This window comes from Cydia strobilella, chromosome 3 (assembly GCF_947568885.1).
Source record: "Cydia strobilella chromosome 3, ilCydStro3.1, whole genome shotgun sequence".
Lineage (NCBI taxonomy): Eukaryota > Metazoa > Arthropoda > Insecta > Lepidoptera > Tortricidae > Cydia > Cydia strobilella.
The window spans coordinates 11,817,763-11,838,668 of record NC_086043.1 but is presented as its reverse complement, the minus strand read 5'-3'; the positions used below and the strand labels follow the sequence as shown (position 1 = coordinate 11,838,668).

At 41.2% G+C, this 20,906-nt stretch overlaps 1 protein-coding gene and 1 non-coding gene across 4 annotated transcripts in view; one reads left to right on the top strand and one right to left on the bottom strand.

The window, feature by feature from the left end:
• The first annotated feature begins 4,994 nt into the window (after nucleotides 1-4,994).
• LOC134755894 (protein grainyhead) overlaps nucleotides 4,995-20,906 on the top strand; it is a 182,150-nt gene continuing 166,238 nt past the window's right edge. For all 3 annotated transcript variants that reach the window (XM_063692542.1, XM_063692541.1, XM_063692540.1), the window contains exons 1-2: nucleotides 4,995-5,102; nucleotides 7,128-7,770. In XM_063692542.1, the coding sequence (XP_063548612.1) occupies nucleotides 7,208-7,770 (563 nt within the window). In that variant the 5' untranslated portion in view covers nucleotides 4,995-5,102; nucleotides 7,128-7,207. The remainder of the gene's footprint in view (nucleotides 5,103-7,127; nucleotides 7,771-20,906) is intronic.
• On the bottom strand, nucleotides 13,170-13,241 carry Trnam-cau (transfer RNA methionine (anticodon CAU)). Its single transcript has one exon. It is a non-coding gene; the product is annotated as a tRNA-Met (tRNA).

Sequence of the window (20,906 nt, the reverse complement as noted above, 5' to 3'; positions counted from 1 at the left end):
AACCATTAGGCTGTTTTTCCACTAGAGATGTGCGAGAATGCGTATCAAGGGATGTGTTTGTATTACATTACATTTAGGTACCTATCCTCGCTCAGCGCAGCTCTAGTTGCCAATTTTCTACAAACAAATCCCTCGCTACTCGCTACGCATCCTCACTCATCTCTGGTGGAAACGCAGCCGTATAAGACAATTTTTAGGAATAGAATAGAATAGAATAGAATAATGTTTATTGTTGTTTATTGGTTTATTACGTACCCAAAGGGTAAAAACGGGACCCTATTACTAAGACTCCGCTGTCCGTCTGTCTGTCTGTCATCAGGCTGTATCTCATGAACCGTGATAGCTAGACAGTTGAAATTTTTACAGATGATGTATTTCTGTTGCCGCTATAACAACAAATACTAAAAAGTACGGAACCCTCGGTGCGCGAGTCCGACTCGCACTTGGCCGGTTTTTTTAAAATGCGCAGTTTATGAATCATAATAAAATGTATTTATTGTTATAAATAACGAAGTTGCACTTGACTCCCTCGCTTGCTCTAGCGGCATGGGACTTTATTATAATAGATTTAGATTTAGATTTATTTATTTCAGGATAAAAATTACACTATAAATTAATATAGTCTGCATCCTCTCAAATGATTTCTACGTCTAAGACCCTAACCTGTTAAATGTTTCTTTTATGTGAGCGGCTGTTTTTGATGTTAGGTGAGTCGGTCAGTCAGTCTGTCAGTGAGAAAAATCCCGAGTTATTGTTGTTTGTATCTAAGTAACCGGTTGAGCGGTTATTCATGAAATTTGGGGTTCTATATAGCCTAAGTAAGTAATATTTTGCAAACGAGGTCTACAGATTCACGACAGGCTGGAGTGAATTAAAGACTCGAGTTTGCAATATTTTTACTCCCGGAGTTACACAATGTTTTTCATCACACATGCAAAGAAAATACTAAATTTTAAGCGAAATAATTCTTTAACGGTGACATTTCAGACATTCGTCTGCCATAATATTTATCAGTACGGTTTTTACTCACTATTATTTTTAGTCGCTTTTGGCGACATGTTTCGGATTCTTTGAACCGTACTGATAAATATTTTGAAATATGTCTCACGATAGTTTAAGTGCGATTCGTCTGCCATATTGTCATTTTTGACTGGTTCCCTGTCCGCCATTCAGCCAAGATTGAAAATTGTGTTAAAATATTTTAGACGGCTATTAAGGTAAAGGCGTCTAATACCGTGGTACCTATTTTGAAATTTTTGGAATGATTCCAATAAATGAACTATATCCAAGCTTCTTAACGACCGAGATTATTTTTTATCGAAGAGTGTTTATTAAACTTTCAGCTTCGTAACTTTTAAGACTCCTTTTAGTTTATTTTATTTAAAAAAATAATTATTGAAACCAACATGCGCGAGTCTTTTACTACCGTGGTAATGGCGGACCGTATTTCTATTACCGCAAATTGAGATTATATTTCCTACCATTGGTGATAGAAACCCGACTCAAGTTTTAGCACTTAATACTGAGGGTTAAATAATAATAATACGTTATAGACCCTACAATCATCCTATTACCGAGGGTTATGTGATCGTACCATCGGTAATAGGCTTAACTTGGAGTATTGTAAAACCTAATTCCGACCCTTAAAAACAATAGGATACAGTTTCATTTTCATTACAAAATAACGGTTTCTATAGAAACTAACTAACTTAGTAACCTTTTTCTATTTCTACCCACTTTGTAACCAAACGAATCTTTGTAATGATTATTTATAATGAATATTTATGTCACATTGTCTGCACGCTAGTCCTAAGATATACTTATTATAATTTTTTGTATTCTCAAGTAAGCGAATTTTGTAAATTCTTTTTGAGAATAAAGTTCTTCTTAAACCATAACTATAGGTACAAGTTCAGTACTGAAGTTTTTGTCAAAAACGAAGGGTTTGTTGACTTTGTTGAATACTTTACATACCACGGAAATAGTTCTTTAAAATCGTGAATAGATCAAGATTGGAATGACTATAAAAATTGTATACATAAAGCATAAAGATGCAAAACTACCACTTTGACTATTACCGTCGTGGTACACCACGGAATTGTGACCCGCATCAAAATTGGCGCCTATCACCAGCATCACCACTCTCGTATCCGGGGGCACGGTAGTGCCCCCGCCAAGTCGACCAAAACAAAGAGGCACGGCCGTACCATCCTTTTTTCGAAGCCATTCAGGCCATTTTCAACGTCATGTAATTTTGTGCCTTAATGTATTGGGCATAATACGATTTAAATATATTCCCAATAGGCAATAACATTAAATTTGAACTTTTAGTTTAAGAACTATTGCACGTCAAAGTTCCTTAGTTTTGACACTGACACACTCACTAGGCTACACGTAACTTTACCTTAAATTAATCAAATTAAACATTTTTAAACATAAACAAAACAATTCAATTATAAACGTTAGTATTTTGAATGTAAAACTCATTTTGACTTTTAACAAGTATATTTTACTTAGAACCTCCTTGGTTGGTATGAGTTAATGACATAAATAAATAAAAAAGCTGTAACTCCCGTGGGAGTAAATGGACTTTAAATAAGCTCCCTCTGCACTTGCGTGAAATAGCAATAGCGCAAGTGTGATGTAAAAAAAATACCGTTGTCTCGCACGTTTTCGTTTCGGCACTTTTGTTTTTTGGCAAATTCTCATTTGTTGTTTGTGCCAAATAAAAAATAGCACAATCGGATGTATGTTAATTAAAGGTCTCTTTTTCATGTCCACACTATTTGACATTTGGGGACCTCAAGGAAACGCAGCCATCTTGGAAAATATGTGCACCATCCTGGAGAAATTTGCGTTTTACTCAAAATCTTCGTTCTCTGTGAAAATATGGTGTATGGTGTTAGGGGGTATGGTGTATGGTGGTGGTGGTGGTGGTGGTGTGGTTAAGGTATAAATGGGGTGGGTAATGGGGATGCTTCATGTGCAATAGGACCTTTCTATCATAATTTCTGTTGGAATTTCAGATAAAATATTTAAAAGCACGTAAATATGAACATTCCCGAATGAAGGTTGAGGGAGACGATGGCTGAGATACGCGTCATACTCGTGAACGGGTGCTGTTTGTGGAGACCGGTCTGTTTAACTTTACAGTCTTACACGGGCTTCATTTTGCCTATGTAACTTTACTTTTTGTCTGTTTGTCTGATTTAATATCTTGTCTTTTTATTAATTATATAACAATTCAAGTCTTGGAGACCCTTTACATCTCTGGATAATTTGATGATCTTTTTTATTATTATATACATTTTATCTCTGACACCTAGAGACTTTTACATCTCTAAACAATTTTAGTACTTCTGTTGTTTGTATATTTTTTATTAGCTTTTTTTGTGTAATTTGACATTTATATTTATGTAATTGTTTTGTTTTTGTAACTTTGGGTTAATTTTATTGTTTGTGAAAATTGACATGTAAAAGTGCCCCTGTGGCCTATTTTGAATAAATGTTTGATGTTTAATAAATTTTGCATCAATAGATTTTTCCTAATTTCAACAGCGGTAGAATGGACTTGCGATTGGCCTCTCTGTAGGTGATAGCAACAGCATTACAGCACATGCATCATTCCACAAAGCTACCTATTAGTTTTACCTATTCGGAAATAGTAGATTGTGTCACAAGGGAGCAAAATGACATATTTACGATGAGGGCGTACAATTGAATCCTAAACGAAGCGAAGGATTCTATAATAGAATCCCGAGAGTAGCGAGGGATTCCAAAGTAGAATCCTGAGCGTAGTGAGGGATTCAAGTATGTTACGCCCAAGATGGAAATAATTTTGCTACCATGTGACACATATTACTTTTCACATCACCTATGAGGTAATTATAATATTTAAAAATATTATTTAAGCTAAAAAAATAATGCGCAAAAAAATGTAAAAATAGTGTCCTAAAACAGAAAAGTGTTACTTTGATTTGATCCCTCCTAGCAGGGAAGAAAAGTGCCTCTTTGATCCGTCCTAGCAGGGAAGAAAAAGCCCTTTTTCGAATTGGTGATGTGAAAACTGTTTTTTCTTTCATGCCATGAAGCTGAAGGGATCAAAGTGGCACTTTTCCTCCCTGCTAGGAGGGATCAACGTGGTACTTTAATTTCTGTTCTAGGACATTTTATTGCTAGTACTATTATTATTTGTACGTCTTTTCCACATCTAAACCGGTTTCAGCAGGCATTGGGAGCTATTATAGAAAAATGGAAATAGTCCTGGTCTTATTATTAATGTTAACGTCATGTGAAAAGCAGTATATGTGTCACACACATAATAATATGTAGTAGCAAAATTATTTCCACCCTGGGGCGTTAACACTTGAATCCCTCAATACGCTCAGGTTTTAATGTACGCCGACGCTGTAAATATGTCATTTCGCTCCCTTGTGACACAATCTACTATTATTGAAGCGAATTTTCAGAATAAAAAATACCATTCTTTGATGTAAATTGTAAACTTTGTTTTGATCGATATTGAATAAAAATATTAAGCTTGTCTTGAAAGCCAGTTAAGGGAAGTTGCGTAAAGTTGGGTAATTCCATGCGTCGCAGGTCGCAGTTTTGTAACGACTGCAGCCGCGCCGCGGCCGTCGCCTCAGGCGGCGCGTCGCCGGCGTCGGACACCGTCTGCCATTACGTATCTCATATGAAAGTTCAACAACTAACAAGACTAAATAAATTGTTCAAATTTAAATCCTTATCCGGTACCTACCACCTTATCAAGTGAATAAGGAGATGAGTCTTGAGATAAATAAAAAACATTTTTATTCTCAGGTCATAATCGTAAATTTGATCGGCGCTGGCGGCAAATCGCTGTGGCACCCTGGACATCGTCTCCGGGTAGGAGGGTCAGTCAGCATGCGTGGAAGATAAATTCGTCGTTTTGGTGCGTGCGTGTAGCGCGGCGGGGGCGGCGCGGGGAGGCGGGCGCGGCGCCGGGCCGCGGAGGCTGCTGCGCTCAGAGCACCTGCGCCCGCGCTCCGTAGCGCCGCACGTCGCGTGCTCAGTCCCCGCGCCCGCGTCCCGCGCCGCGTAGCGTCGCGACGCCACCCAGGGTACGTAACGCCGGCGCGTCGGGGTCGGCCGGCCGCGCGTCCACCACTGCGCCGCGCCAGCGCCGCTTGTTGGCGCACTCGGCTGCCGCCGGCCGGTTTTGTAATTTCGCCGGGTGGGCCGTGACGTCACGATACTAGTTTGACGCGCGTGCGTGACGGCCTGCGCCAGGACGCCCGCGCCGCCGCCGCCCCCGATCAACCAGACCAGTGCTATGACGTGTTGCTGCTCTCGAAAGTGTCTCGTGGTGCTCGCGGTTCATAATACTCCTCAGGTCGTCGTCGTCAGATGCTTACCCTTCACGGGTTCTCGAGATGCATTTAGAATCTAAAACACCTCTTTGTTTTGATTCGGATCGGTAGGAATGGCCGTCGATTTCCAATAAGCACTTATGAGTCTTATGAGATTAACAAATATAAATAATCTTAATTTTTAACTCGGAGTAAAAAGGCCGCGATATCCATGTGTAACGAGCGTGCTGTACCTATGTGTAGCTACATAGGTATGTCCGCGCAGACAGGCCATATTTGCCAGCGTGTGTGAGTGAATTACGTTCATTTCTTGCTGTATCGATATGCCGGCGAGCTTCATGCATGCTGAGTGTGTGCGACCCGCACACTGGCGAGGCTTGGCGGCAAAGCCTTTTTTGTAATTTTATTTTTCCTCCTGTAGAGAGGCAATGGCGCTTGCCTGAGCACTTGAGCAGGCATTACTGGTGGTACCTAATGGCAAGGTCGCTGTCTTGGAATTTCAGAAAGTATAATGACTAGGCTCCGACATTAACGAGAACATTATCACTTGATAACACATTCGGATAAATTCAAATTCAGTGTAGTGCTTTAACACGATCATTATAATGTTACAAATTGGTACAAATAAAATAAATAGTCATAGTCAGTAAATACATATATTATATATAAATATATATAATCTATGTATATTCTACAAAGAATCATTCTGGATTCTTATAAGTGCAAGACAACCATATCAGGTAGACAGACAAAGAGAATTTTAAATCGTGAAAATACAGAAACTGACCGATTCACTACCATTCCACTCGAACTGCCAGCAGCGCATATTCTCTTTCCTTTTCGCACGATGGCAGCCTCCCGGCTGCATCGAGAGGGCAATATTTATCTTTTTGTGTAAGTAGGTAGTATCCCTTACGATAATTAAACTTTGTAGGTATTATATCTTCCAATATACAATAAATAATCGGTGTATATTTTTTATATTCACGCTCTCATCACAATTTTGGATCGGGAAAAGTAGGTAGTTGTTTTTGTTTGTTTCAGTTTGATTCAATGAACTTATCTATAATATACGCGGTAATCTTGATTCCAGTTTGGAAGTCCGGTTGGTTGTATCGAACGAGTTTACAATTTGGCGTACACAATAAAATGTAACCTGATGTATTAGGTGCATACTGTTGTTGTTTGACAGGCACGTGGTACAATAGTTACCAGTTTGTACCGTACGGCCGCGGTGGTCGGAGCGGCCGAGGGCGGCTTCTGAACGAGTTCGGGCGCTCTGGCGTCAGGTGCCTCGATACGAGTTCTTCTAACTGGACTCGCATCAGCTGTTGCCGTGTCACCCTTAACTCACCCGTATGGAATCTCGATTGTTACCTGAATCTGTGCTGTGACAATGAAGCGTACTGATTTGGTCGGTTTGATGTTCTGTCAAAGCAACGTCCTTTTATGCATTGTTTCGTTTTTCTTTGCTATAATTTAGGTTTATTTTGTTCGGTAGCTGGTCTAGTTCTTCGCTTGCATCTGAAACATATCATGATCCATCGACGTTTTCTCTGTTTCTGAACAAAAGAGTTCAACGCGTCAATGTAGCACTGGTCACGACTCACGTCACAATACTGTTCTTTATTAACAAACCTAAAAATTTGCAGTTTACGCACTTCTAACTATCTAATAATGAAATACAAGAAGACTATAACAGTAATTGCAAGTGTTCTAAATATAGCATAGACTAGTTTTCCAAGCAGACTTATCCAATGTGGGAAATTATTTCAGAAGTTGAAATTGGGGGAGTCAAATTGTTACGCGGGGTGCTGGTGAGTGGGGCCTCCCGAGCGGCCTCCCCCCGCAGCGCCATGTCCGCCGTGTCGCCGGTGCCGCTGGTGCCGGAGCGCAGCCCCCCCGCCTCCCCGGCCTCCGCTCCGCGCTCGCCTGCGCCCGCGCACGCCGTGCTCGCCACCATGACGCCCGTGCAGCCCGCGCACGCGCACCATGCGCACCACCCGCACCCCCACGACTACTACCCGCACAAAGTCGAGATGGACTCCGACGACGGGTACCCCCCCGAAGCGCACTCCTACCGGCACTCGCCGCACGAGCTCGCCGCGTACGCGCCCGACAACAAGGTGCCCGTGCAGCCGGACGTGTACGACCAGGGCATGGAGTCCATAGACGAGAAGACGCCGATTGATCTCATTTACGAAGACGAGAAACAGACTGTAATATATACGACGACGCCGGACCAGAAGCGCGTGGAGATGATCAGCGGGCAGTTGGAAGACGGACAGCTGGTGAGCGGCGGTGGGCAGCTGGTGGACGGCGGTGTGTCGGTGGTGGTCGGCGCGCCCGGGCAGGGTACGGTGCTGGTGCTGGCCGACCACGTCGTCGATGAGCTCGGACAGGTCATCACGATACCCAGGTCAGTTTTTTTTATACACCTTACTAAAATTACTGAAATGCTCAGTTACGAGTATGCTGATATGTCTCAAGTTTCATCACAAGAAGGGGCTATTTACACAAATAAGTACCTAGTTACAAAAATTACCTCACCTGGAAGCTATACTTCAAATTAGTATTTTATAACATACAATAACGAAAGCGAGTAGAATCTCAAATTATAAATACTTTTATGTGATGCAATTTTTGTTAAATTTAAGTCAGCATTAGGAAGGCCAGTCAGATAACTTTAAAAACAACGTCGAATATGAGAGGCAGTTTTAATTGAGAACGCGAGGAATTTTCATCTCCCTTTGCGAGGATAAGACAAGTATTAAGGAAAACAATAGATACCTATACACACGGCCTCGTTGACCACGGTTTATAGCCCGTTATCAAATTTCGAATAAACCAAGATTAACTCTAAATAGTCGTGGTTACGTCGTATTTTATTGCCTAGATTTATGAGACGGCATCGAAATATCGCGTTGCCAGGTGTCTTAACAGATTCAAGATGGGAAATTCCATCTCAGATTCTCAGCGGATACAACTGAGTGGGTACCTATAGAGTGAAATAAAACTTTTAATTTATTACAAGTTATTTATCTCGCTGCAATTTGGTATGCTTAATGTAAATTGCTTTTTTTATTCGAACAAGGCATGGGTCTTAACAAATATTAAGTCAGTGTGAAATCCATACTTTGAAATGTGTTTAATTATGGCTAAATAATAGTTATATTTATGCAGTGTTTAGAACAAAAATTACATCGGCCCCCTTTTGTAAATTGTGATTGACTTAGGTTGTCTATAGGTCATATTTGGGTTGTTGAGGAAAGAGGGTCGTCCTGCGGAATCACCGTCGGCCTACCGGCCCATCGTGTTGCTGGATGAGGTTGGCAAGCTCTTTGAGCGGATTATTGCGAACCGTCTTATCAAGCACTTAATGACGGAAGGGCCGGACCTGGCTGATTGCCAGTGCGGATTCCGCAGGGGTCGCTCTACAGTCCACGCCATCTTGCGGGTGAAGAAACTGGCAGAGGATGCTGTGTCCCAGGGTGAGGTCGTCTTGGCAGTGTCATTAGATATTGCCAACGCCTTTAACACTCTCCCCTGGGAGTGCATAAATGAGGCGCTGTTATACCACCAAGTGCCCCACCATCTTAGCCGAATAGTGAAGGCCTATCTGCTACGGCGGTTCGTGGCCTTCCCCAGGCAGCATGAGTGGGGACGTCGGGAAATGGTGTGTGGTGTTCCACAGGGATCGGTGTTGGGACCACTCCTGTGGAACATCGGATATGATTGGGTGTTACGGGGAGCCCTTCTGCGTGGGGTCAACCTAGTGTGTTACGCGGACGACACTCTTGTCACGGCGCGGGGGAAAACATACAGAGATGCCGCTATTCTCGCCACAGCGGCCGTAGCCTATATAGTAGGGAAAATAAGGCGGCTAGGCTTAGAGGTCGCCTTGAACAAGTCGGAGGCTATCTGCTTCCATGGGCCCAGGAGGGCGCCCCAGCCCGGGGCTCATATAATCGTGGCGGGTGTCCGGATTGCCATCCAATCAACGATGCGGTATCTGGGCATCACCCTAGACAGCCGTTGGTCGTTTCAGGCCCACTTCGAGCGGCTGACTCCGAAGCTGCTGGGTGCAGCTGGTGCGCTCGGGCGCCTGCTCCCGAATATTGGGGGGCCGAAAAGTTTGTGCCGGCGTCTGTACTCGGGAGTCGTACACTCTATAGCCCTGTACGGAGCCCCAGTGTGGGCCGATGGCCTTAGTAACAAGAACGTCACCCAACTGCGTCAAGCGCAACGGGTGATGGCAATAAGGGCAATACGGGGTTATTGCACAATTTCGGGTGAGGCTGCATGCGTGCTGGCTGGATCTCTGCCGTGGGATTTGGACGCGAGAGCCCTTGCGTCAGTTTTCTTCTGGCGTGAGGAGGCGCGGGCCCGAGATTTCTGGCCAGCACCGCGTGAGATCGAAGCCAAACGCGAAAAGCTCTCTCGCGAGGCGATTTATGAGTGGGTGGACCGGCTGGAACGACCGAGTGCGGGCGTCCGGACATTTTCGAGTGGCTAGAACGACCACACGGCGCTCTCACCTACCGGCTCGTGCAGATTCTCTCGGGGCACGGCTGCTTCGGGAGATATCTGCACAAAATTGCCGGCAGAGAGCCAACTGGGGAGTGCCATGAATGCGGCGCGGCAGTCGACACCGCACAACATACTCTAGAGGAGTGCCCAGTGTGGGGCCCAGAGCGGGCTGATCTGATAGCCATACTGGGGCCGGACTTGTCGCTGCCGGCCGTGGTCAAGTCCATGGTCGACAGTGACAGCTCATGGCAAGGTGTAAAGACCTTCTGCGAAGACGTCATAGAGTAGAAGGAGATGGCGGAACGCGCCAGGGAGATCGACCCAATGGCCGACCCTCGGCGCCGCAAACGTGCTCGACGCAGACGGGTCGCACACGACCGCCGCCTGCCTCCGTAGGTTGACCTCAGGATGACAGGCACGGGGACGCCTGCCATCCTTCACTCACGTGGTCCCTGAGAGGGCGACCGTACTGGATACAGTCCATAGGAAAATGAGGCCACCAAGGGCCTCCGGAGGCGATGGTCCGCAAACACGGACTGGTGCTGGTGGTGCTGTAGAAGTAAAGCGCGAGCGTTCCTACAGCCCACCGCTACAGCACAATGGCGGCAGACGGGGGGGTTGTTTAGTGGGTAAACTTGGGGTCCCATTAGCCCAAAACAAGGAGTCCCACATAACCACTCGGGTCCGTCCCCACGCCCGAGTGGTATGCATAATTGCATTTTTCCCCTCCTGAAAAAAAAAGGTCATATTTGGGTCAAACACAAAACTGTGTTCACGTTTTTCCTGTACACCCTTACCTTATCCACATGAAAAGGTACTCCTTTTATTTGGATAAGTATGATAAAATCATTACCTACATGCCCACAAGCTGTTAACTATTGTCCACAGGAGAGAAAACTGTACAGTTTTGATGAACATACAAGTGGATAAAGGTTAAATAAGAAAATTAACCTTTACTTACCTTAACTTTTGGGTATGTCTACAGGAAAGACTGAACACAGTTTTGTGTTTGACCCATTTTCCTTTAAGTACATCAAAATAGCTACGAGAAGTTATATGCAGAGACACAATACGACAAACGTAACATTGTGAAGTAAAATCAAACTATGCGTTTGTATTGATATGGATATGCTGCCATAAGCTTTTCTAATTGTTCTAGGTACTTAGTGAAACCTGTGTTTCATTTTGGCAATATATGATTTAAAATACTTGATTAGAGCCCAGAACTGCAGTGGAATAATTTGCAAACAAATTTCAAAGAGCCAATTTTCAAATATAAGAATATTCTTCGAAAATGTGCTGTCCTTAGGTATTGGTGTGAGCATGATACAACCCTGTATGTATACCTCCCTGACATGGCTGACATCCTATTATCAGTTTATTAGTCGGATGATATCGAAGATTTATTGACCGACGCGTTAGCGAAGGTCTTCGTTTTGTTTGACACGGGTAAACGGCTTTCGTATGTCCGGATGTTCTCCTCTACCAGTTCAGTAGTTACATAGAATTTTTCTGTCGTTTTGTTTTTTGGAAAATGTTCAAAATAGTGGAAATTGGCATAAAGGACCTATCTATGGTAATGACTTAATGAAGTATTTTTTTACATACATTTTTTACATATTTTTAAGCTTATGAAGCAATTTTCTACCTCATATTGCTGTTGCTTACCTTGCTGACATAGACGGACATCGAAGCCTAGTAAAAGGATCATCGCCCTTTTATATAGTAGTTACAGAACAGAACTTATAAAATAATAAGGGCCAGTTGCCCCAAACCGTCTGTCACCGTTGAAGCGTTCTAGTGCACTGCCTTATGGGAATATAGTTCAGTTATTTGGCATAGTACTGGGTTTACAAAACTGCCGGGAGACAGCGGCGCCGGCCATCTACTTTGTATCTGACTGAAGTTTCATAGATCAGTGCTGCGTGACGGTGATCAGTCCGTTAATTGTGGTTGGTGCAACTGGGCCTGTCTAATCATTTTGCCAGTTACTTATATTCAGTCAGTTACTTACACTTAACTAACGTGTTTTCCAGAATAAGGATCTATATTTTACGGGTTATTTAGCACAGGTTGCAATGATAACGATCGCAGGTGTGATGTGTGTGACATTGCGCAGTCAGGCGGCTTAGGTAGTTAGAATGTAACAAGAAGCTCGTTAATTCAACTAGGAAACAAATCAAATTAATTTTTCTACTCGTCGACTGTAATTGTTGAATTAAGATTCCAACCAAACCTTAATTGAGTAGTTTCATGTATTCCCAACTCAACTATAATATTCATTTCGAAACGATTTAGTTGACTATAATGAAATTGACCAATCACAGCTCGCCGCGGTCAAGAGGATGAAACAAAACAATAGCTCAAATTAATTACTTATTTTAGGTTGTATAGTAGAAACAATTGCTTCATAAGTCAGAAACGTGCATGTGACACCCTTAATATAGCAACATCCATAGACTACGAAAAGCGCTTTGCGTTGCTTGTTAGTCTCCATAGGCTATGGTGACTGTATAGATTAATTACCCAAAAATTTTGTTCCCCTTTGCTTTTGTTCCATTCGCGTTTTTCCCCATTCTGCTTTTTAACCAGGCGTTTATTTTTTCAGTAGTTAATTTAATCACACGCGTATGTCCCAGTCGCTTTTTTCCCCAAAGAGTAATATTTCCGAGAACAAGCCCTTCTTACCCTGAGCCGACGGATGATTCTACTAGTTTAAAGTAAGTATTATTTTTGTTGACTCGTAGAAAAAGTATTGTATACAATAGTGATATAATCAAGCTTTTCAATCTCGTACCCAATTAAGGCCACTCAGCAAGCTTCGTTGCCTTAACACGGTACTCGACTGAAAAGCTCTCTATTATATCACGATTGTATAAAATACTATTATGTTTTTTTTGTTATATTTGTTTTTTAGGGTTCCGTACCCAAAGGGTAAAAACGGGACCCTATTACTAAGACTCCGCTGTCTGTCTTGTCTGTCTGTCCGTTTGTCACCAGGCTGTATCTCATGAACCGTGATAGCTAGACAGTTGACATTTTCACAGATGATGTATTTATGTTGCCGCTATAACAACAAATACTAAAAACAGAATAAAATAAATATTTAAGTGGGGCTCCCATACAACAAACGTGATTTGCCGTTTTTTGCGTAATGGTACGGAACCCTTCATGCGCGAGTCCGACTCGCACTTGGCCGGTTTTTTTAAGTAGTCACACTACTATATATAAATTATACACTGAAATAGATATCATATACACTAAAGAAAAAGTGACCTAGTCTACCGGTGGCCGAGGCGGGAATCGAACCCGCGTCTTCAGCTTATGCGGCTAACGTCCTGATCACTAGACCACCCGGCCACGGTTTTCTTTAGTGTATGATATCTATTTCAGTTTATAAATCTCGTTAATTGTCAATTTGCGTTAGAGTTAGCGCATTAGCAAACTGGAGAAATAATCAGCACGCCCATTTAAAAACTAAATAAAGTCAATAACAAAAATGTAATACGCCAGCTTATTATATATATATATATATATGCAGTTGAAATGAATGTTAGTTGCATGCGATGGAAAGGCCTCGCTTATTATGTATGCAGGCTAGTGATACCGATGCGAGATTAAGGCTTTAGAGCCGGGCAATTAAGTACCCTTTAGCAACTTCCGGGTTTTGGAGATTGCTTGCTTGCAGGTATTAAAGGTGTGCGCCAGGACAGCATTCAGCCCCTGATTAATTGACAATACAGCAAGGCAATACAGCGACCGGACACTTTAGTAATGCTGCGTCTTACGTAGGCGAACGATTCGCGAACGCGAAACGAAGCGGCGCGACGCGGCGGCCCACGAGGCGAGGAAGAAACAAACCGTTGATACGTATGGAAGTGTCCTAGGTGAGCGTTCTTCGCGCGACCGTCTATAATACACGTGCACGGGTTTGATGCTAGAAAAATATCGACCTTATTCTTATTTAATGAAGTCGATTATTGTATTGTGTGTGTTAACAGCGCTATCTATGGGACACCCACCACGTAGTTCACAAGACGGTCCATAGGTGGCACTATAGTCAACTTAGGATAGAAATAATTTTATTTCATTTCCCTATAAAGTACAGTAAAACAGACAGTAAAACCTATAAAAAATCAAATGTGAGTCGACTAATCAAATCTAATCCGGTATTAATATACCATAGCCTCATAATCTGTGCGGGGTTCATAGCCTGTAAGTTAATACTAACAACTATGGACTGTAACTGTCTGAAAATAAATTATTTTTATTTTTATTTATTTATTTTTATTAACATGCGCCACGCCTCTAGCCGCGTCGTATTCGCGTCAAAAAATCGAATGGATTGAGCTCCGCGCCGCTTCGCCATCTCACCTTCCTAGGACACTTACATAGGTAAGAACGGTTTGTTTCTTCCGCGCCGCATCGCGCCGCCTGACGCTTCACAACGAGATCGCTCACGTAGGACACTTCTATGATGGGTATCAAAGGGGTGATTTAGCCGCATCGCGCCGCTTCGCTTCGCGTTCGCGCGTCAACCGCCTACGTAAAGCTGGCCATACACGCTAGGGTACGCCTGCGCAGTTTAACCTGTACAGTTAAAGGATGGAGCACACACACGGCAGCGGTAAACCTGCACAAACTCTCAGTTGTGTACTAGACATGGCACCGTCGTCAGCTGTGCTTGATAATGACGCAGCACTATTAACGTCTTTAACAAACATTTTTTTTGAAGTAAAGTTAATATTCTCGCAAATAAAAACTGAATATACTAATATGTTACACAGTACACGCTACGATACCATTGCACAGTATGTAGATGTGATTACAGTATGGAATATGTCAAAATAACAATATAAAAAAAACTAAAACAAAAAAAAAACAAATCCTATATGAGCAAAGAGTGAGAACATCTCTAAATGTCCAAAACAGCTAGAAATGTACACCGAAATACAAGTTAAAGTATGTTATTTTTACGACATGCTAAGTCTCCGATTGAAAGTAAGCTCTAAGGAAAAAATCATGGCCAATTAACTACGTTTATTACTTTGCAAATTTGCCTTGTGTTTTTGTTTTCCTTGTATTCGATATGAAAAGTACATTGTTTGAGTCGGGTGAAAGGCACCAAGCCAAATTTCATCCCTTCGTTAACAATCTTCTATACTAATAGCTCCAGTTTAGCTTATTGTGATGGTAAGGTAACTACGGAACCCTACACTGAGCATGGCCCGACATGCTCTTGGCCGGTTTTTTATTTATCTCGTGGTATTCTGCACTTTTAGTACGCCAGAGGCAGGGCTCTGATTTATAAAATTCAATTAACTCAACTAGCGTTACATTCCGCTTTAAATATACGAGACATTTTTGTGCAATCGCAATCTACCCGCGATCTACAATATCCGCGACCAACTGAGGCCTGCGCAGGCGGACGCCACACACGCTCAGTTTTATCTGTACAGTTCAAGAGCCCACAGGAAAAAATATCTATTTTCATATTTGCGCAGGTCAACTGTGCATTCATAGAAAACTGCACAGTCGAATGCCACAGACGTTTTAGCTTTACAGTTCAACTGCGCAGGCGTACCCTAGCGTGTATGGCCAGCTTAAGACGCTACGTAAGCACTAAAACTGGCTGCCCTGTCTAGACATTTATCATAATCATACAATAAAATGTTACAGCCATCTTGAATTTAGGGGAATTTAGACTAATGAAATAAAGCTATGAAAACGGATTATATCGCGTATATCGAATTTTATAATACATCCCGACGTTTCGAATCCTTTGCAGTGTTCGTGGTCAACGGGTGAATGAGGCAAAGCTACAATGTGCAAAACTACCCACATACAATAATAATGAAGCATAATAAACTATAAACTTTAAGGCTGGTTGTACATGTAAAATCGGTTCATAAGGCTAGTTATACAATACAATACAACTATTTTCAAGTAAAGATATACGCAATAAAGCTAAGCCGGCTCTAACCCTACACCTCTGACCCGAGGAGATTTAATTCCCTCCTAATTTGTAGGAGGGTATCCCAATATGGGACCGGCAACAAACTCGGCGGGACACATCTTTTTAAAACATACTGGGGTGCCCCGGAAGTAAAGAGACAAATTTATTTTCAAAATATGTAATTTAAGATAAACGTTAAAAGTATTGATTTTGGTTGAAAGTAGTCACAAAGTTAATTAAATTATTAGATTGATACCGAATTTGCTCCCACGACATTTTTTTTTATCTTAGATTGTTCGCGGCCAGTCACATTACGGCTGTTCCTGATTTTGCAGCCGTCTCGTTTTGCCATACAAAGTATTTCGTAAAAAAATTGGCTTTTGGTATAATTTTTTGGTCCTATACGACTGAATGGAAATTATTGAATGGTTGTACGGAAATGTTTCCTTCATGAACATCATTGAGATTTAGCCGGAACATAGGTTCAATCGTCTTAATAAATCTATGAGTATTTTTTTCAGCTAACTTTTATAAACTTATTGGTTACCTCTTTTGGCATGTTCCTCTTGGTCCTTTACATATCTAGAAGCGGTTTGTTGCACATATGGTTTTAAACCTAGTTCGTTCTTTTATCATTCTGGCGACAGACGACTTTGATACTTTTAATTTATCCGCTGCCACTGTGACGGACGTTAAAGTAGTGTTATCAAAGATAGATTTAAGTCGGTTAATATTTCTAAGTACCGTGATTGTCCTATTTCTAACCGGAATCTTCTTAAAACTGATCTCACCCGTTTCTTCATAAAGTCTTATTATTATACATATATATACTAGTTTGTCTAGCTTTTCCTTGAAGAAAGTGTTTTACTATATCCTTTTTAGTATGAGACTCTTAAGATAAAGGCGCAATTCTAAATAATCCTATTAGCAAGTGCTTCATATTCTGATCATTCATTTTGAAAAACTAATATGCAATAACGAAATTCCCGCTTTAAATGACAGATAACAAAATCGTAGATGCAACGACACCAAAACTTTTTTTTGTTTTAATAATACTTTCGGCCAGTAAGACTTTGAAAGTTGTCTCTTTACTTTCGGGACAGTCTTTATTATATTCAGATGTATTAAAATTATTTTAAAACGGGTCACTCACGAATTATTAATTCAAATATTAGCTCGACATGTTTCGATCCAATTTACGAGGCACAGTACATGGCGCGCCCTCGACCAGTGAAGACGTGTCGTTGCTCCGTGAAGAGGATCCTCGTAAATTGGATCGAAACATGTCGAGCTATTCGACTTAATAATACGTGAGTGACCCGTTTTAAAATAATTTTAATATGTTTGAGTCTCACGGGAATTTTATAGTTAAAATACTCAGAACAGAATGTCCATCATCATCCAACACAAAGGTCTCACAGTCTATGTCTCGCTTGTTCCTTTATCAGATGGACTACAGGACCCCAAGCTGGTGGTAGAGAAAAGCCATCTTCCATATTAAAGTTTGGATATTTCTTAATCTCAATGGCCTCGCACAGCATTCTACTAAGTATGTATCGCTTCTCCTTGGCAAGAAGCAGAGGCTTATCAAACTTTATTGAGTGATTGTCTTTATCCATGACATGCTCCCAGACTGCCGACCCCTCTCACTGACTGACAAACTGACTGAAAGACTGTTCTCTTCCCTTCTTAGTACATTTTAAATGTACATACCTACATGAGTTGGAATTAATGATTTTCTAAATGAAAATCATGCCTGTTGTAATTTATCCTAACGCACCGTATCCGCCCGTATATTTAGTACTTAGTATTCTCTTTTTACAACAAAGATTATACCGCCGGTAAGGTAGGTAGGCAGTTACTTAATTTGACGGCAACAAAGTGGTCAGTGGATATAGTTACCTAGCCAGTTAGGTTAGGTTAGGATTCCTCTGTTCTGATAGCTGCAGTATGTGTATAACGATTGTGCTAAGAACGGCTTCAATTTTTTTTAGGCAAGAATAAAATTGTGGTATCTAAGTAATTGTTTATAATATAAAGAACGTTGTCGCTGAAGTTGATATTATATATTTGCGAGATGTCCACGAACTCTACTACTATCGGGTTGCCTATTATACATTTCTTCAACCATAAACGTCACCTTTGACACTGATATCACTGACAGATATCCATAACAAATCCAGACCAAATTCATAACCTGTCATCACAATTAGAATACGCCTCCTAATTTGTTCTTGAAGAACATTCAGAAAAAGTTAACCAAATTATCGCCGGCTTGCCTATTTATATATGTTTGACGCTGCGCGATTCCTAGGTAGGTACTACTACAGCAAAAGTGGTCAGTGGGTATTGCTAGGAGGTTGGCGATAGTGTTTGTTCTGTTCTGAAGCCTGCAGCATAACGGTTGTGCTAGGAGCGGCGCGTGGGCGGAGCGACGCGTTCACCTTGAACTTGCGAGGGCCCGCGGCCCGCGGCGCGCGGCGCGCCGCCGCTCCCGAGCCGATCACATTTCGATGCTGTGATGAAGCCGTAGCCAAACCGTCGATACCAATACTTATTACTGATCTTTCTAAAGTTTTTTAATACCCATAGGAGTATTCAGGAAGTGATGTCATTAACCGTCTCATATTTTACGGGCGTCGCTCCACAAAGTATTGACGTATAAAAGTAGTCCGACGTGCTAATATCCAGATAACATTTACATGTTTAGCTTTTCTAAATATGCCTTAAAGTAGCTTTGGCTTAATTTTATCCTTCTCATACAGTGTATTATACTGTTTTCCTTAAATATTAATTCATACTGAGTCTTAGGAACAAAACAAATAAAGGAGTAGGTTTTTTTTTTTAAATAGCTGTTATTTTTACATTATTTTAAGTATTTAAAGCTTATAGGTGGCTTTCCATTAGAGAAGTGTCTTCATGCTACGTCTGCAATAAGGACCTTTCTATCAGAATTCAATTGAAATTTCAGATAAAACGGACCTTATTGCACGTGAAGCGTAAGGAAAGGACCCTTCTGTGATGGAAATCAACATATGTATTAACAAAAAGTGAACCTCATACACACATTTTAGTGTATAATAATATGTGTATACTTTCACCTCTAAGGCGTAACTATTAATTTACCTTACTATAATGTGTTACTGATACTTTTAAGTATTAATAAGATCGATCGTCAAACTTAGCTTGAATTGTCTAGCATTTATACATTACAACAAGCGGCCTTCGTTAGGTCAGATAGGTATCTTAATAGTGAAGCTCCGTCATGTGAATACCTCGGCCCCCATTTTGACCCTCCCATTAAGTCTTTATTGAGTTATTTGTCTGTATTGGGTTTCATGGACTTAATTATGCAGGTAATAATACTACCTAACTATTAGGTACTTAGTATTAATGTTAGGTCCTAACAACATCATGTCTAGTCTCATGTCTGCTATAGTAAATTTAAGGGTTAGTCTATTCCAATCGCTTCTTGTCTTGTAAGTTGGAGTCTGTGTCTAAAATCCTTTAACGAGCATCCATATCCGGATATATACCCTAACTGAGAGCGAGATGACACAATCCTCAGCTTTGGCCTCAACCCCGCGCTCGTGGATAGGAGCCCATTCATTGTACACATGGCGACCTTTCCACGCTTAAAAATGTGAAAAAACATTTAACATTGGAAAACTATGAAAATTGGATTCATTTCTCCCTTGGTACGAAACCGATAGTAGTGTTTCGACGACCGTAATAAATAAGGCTTTAACGTATCTCGCTCTACTAACTAAGATCGTTCTTAACTGCTCCATCCACTCACCTTATCGGCAAAGTAATACGTATTAAGTGTTAGTTAGTATGCGGGTATGAGCTTAACATGTGATGTAACTTGTGGTGAGAAAATCTTTAATGCATAATTTCGAAACAACAGATTTAAAAATATTTCCTGTTGTCGTTTGCGACTCGGCTGTAATTACTGCCGGTTATCGTAATTATCATTTATCGCGTGACTGTCGGCGTTCGAATTTGCACAGATACAATTTATTATTAAGAATAAATTACGTATTCAGAGATGATAAAGTTTTTTTCAAGATACCAAAATCGGCAATTTGCGCCGTTTGTCATCGCTATAATATAATTATCTTATAAATAAGTACACGATACGGCTTGTACACAATAACATTAAAAAATGTAAGATATCGTCGCTGAAAATGTTTTATTTGTTGTTTATTACTACAAATGTATTTGACAAAATCGATGATCGAGTAGCATTTGGTATTAGCAATATAGTGTGTATTTTAATAAACCGTGATTTGTTTAATGCTTTTACAACTTATTTTTCTCACTATCTACGCCCATTATTTACAGTAGTAAAGTATGTCATTGTTTTCTGGGGGCCTACCGCGAAAACAGAAATTCGGGGACCTTTCTCTTTTACTCTCATTAAGACGTAATTAGAGTGACAGAGAAATATGCCCGCAACTTACGAAATTCGATTTTCGCGGTTATAGCTCTGAAGCTTGCCTTCATTCATTGTCTCAATATTCTTAAATCAAGCCGTGAGTCACCGGTCTTATAAGAACTGGCGTCCAGTGGGAGAGCGGTCCAACTATTTCAAATAGGGTATTGTGTGCTGATAATTACAATAAGTTTTCAAAATGGAAAAGGTTCCAGTAGAGAATGGATTGGTCGGCTCGGTAGGTCGAGTGATAAAAAGTCGGCTGGATCGTTTAGGCGGGACGGGAGGCTGCGTTCGCCGCCTCCAACACTTTAATGATGACTTTTTGTTGAGCAGCGGCTTTTAATACAAGCTAAAAGCGATTCTATTCTTGATTAAAACTCATTTCAGAATAATATAGTACTAAACATTCGCATATTAAAGTGTTTATGAGCGTTAAAACTAATCTGCCATTTTATTTAATACGGTATTTCTACCTAATTGGCTAGTCGAAGTACTATAAAAGAACATAGGAATGTAAGATTATCAGCGGAATAAAGTTGCACTTAGCATAGGCGTATCTATAAGAGGAAAAGGGTAACCTATGTATCTCTGCAAATTAAACAAAGCATTTATTTATATATTATATTTT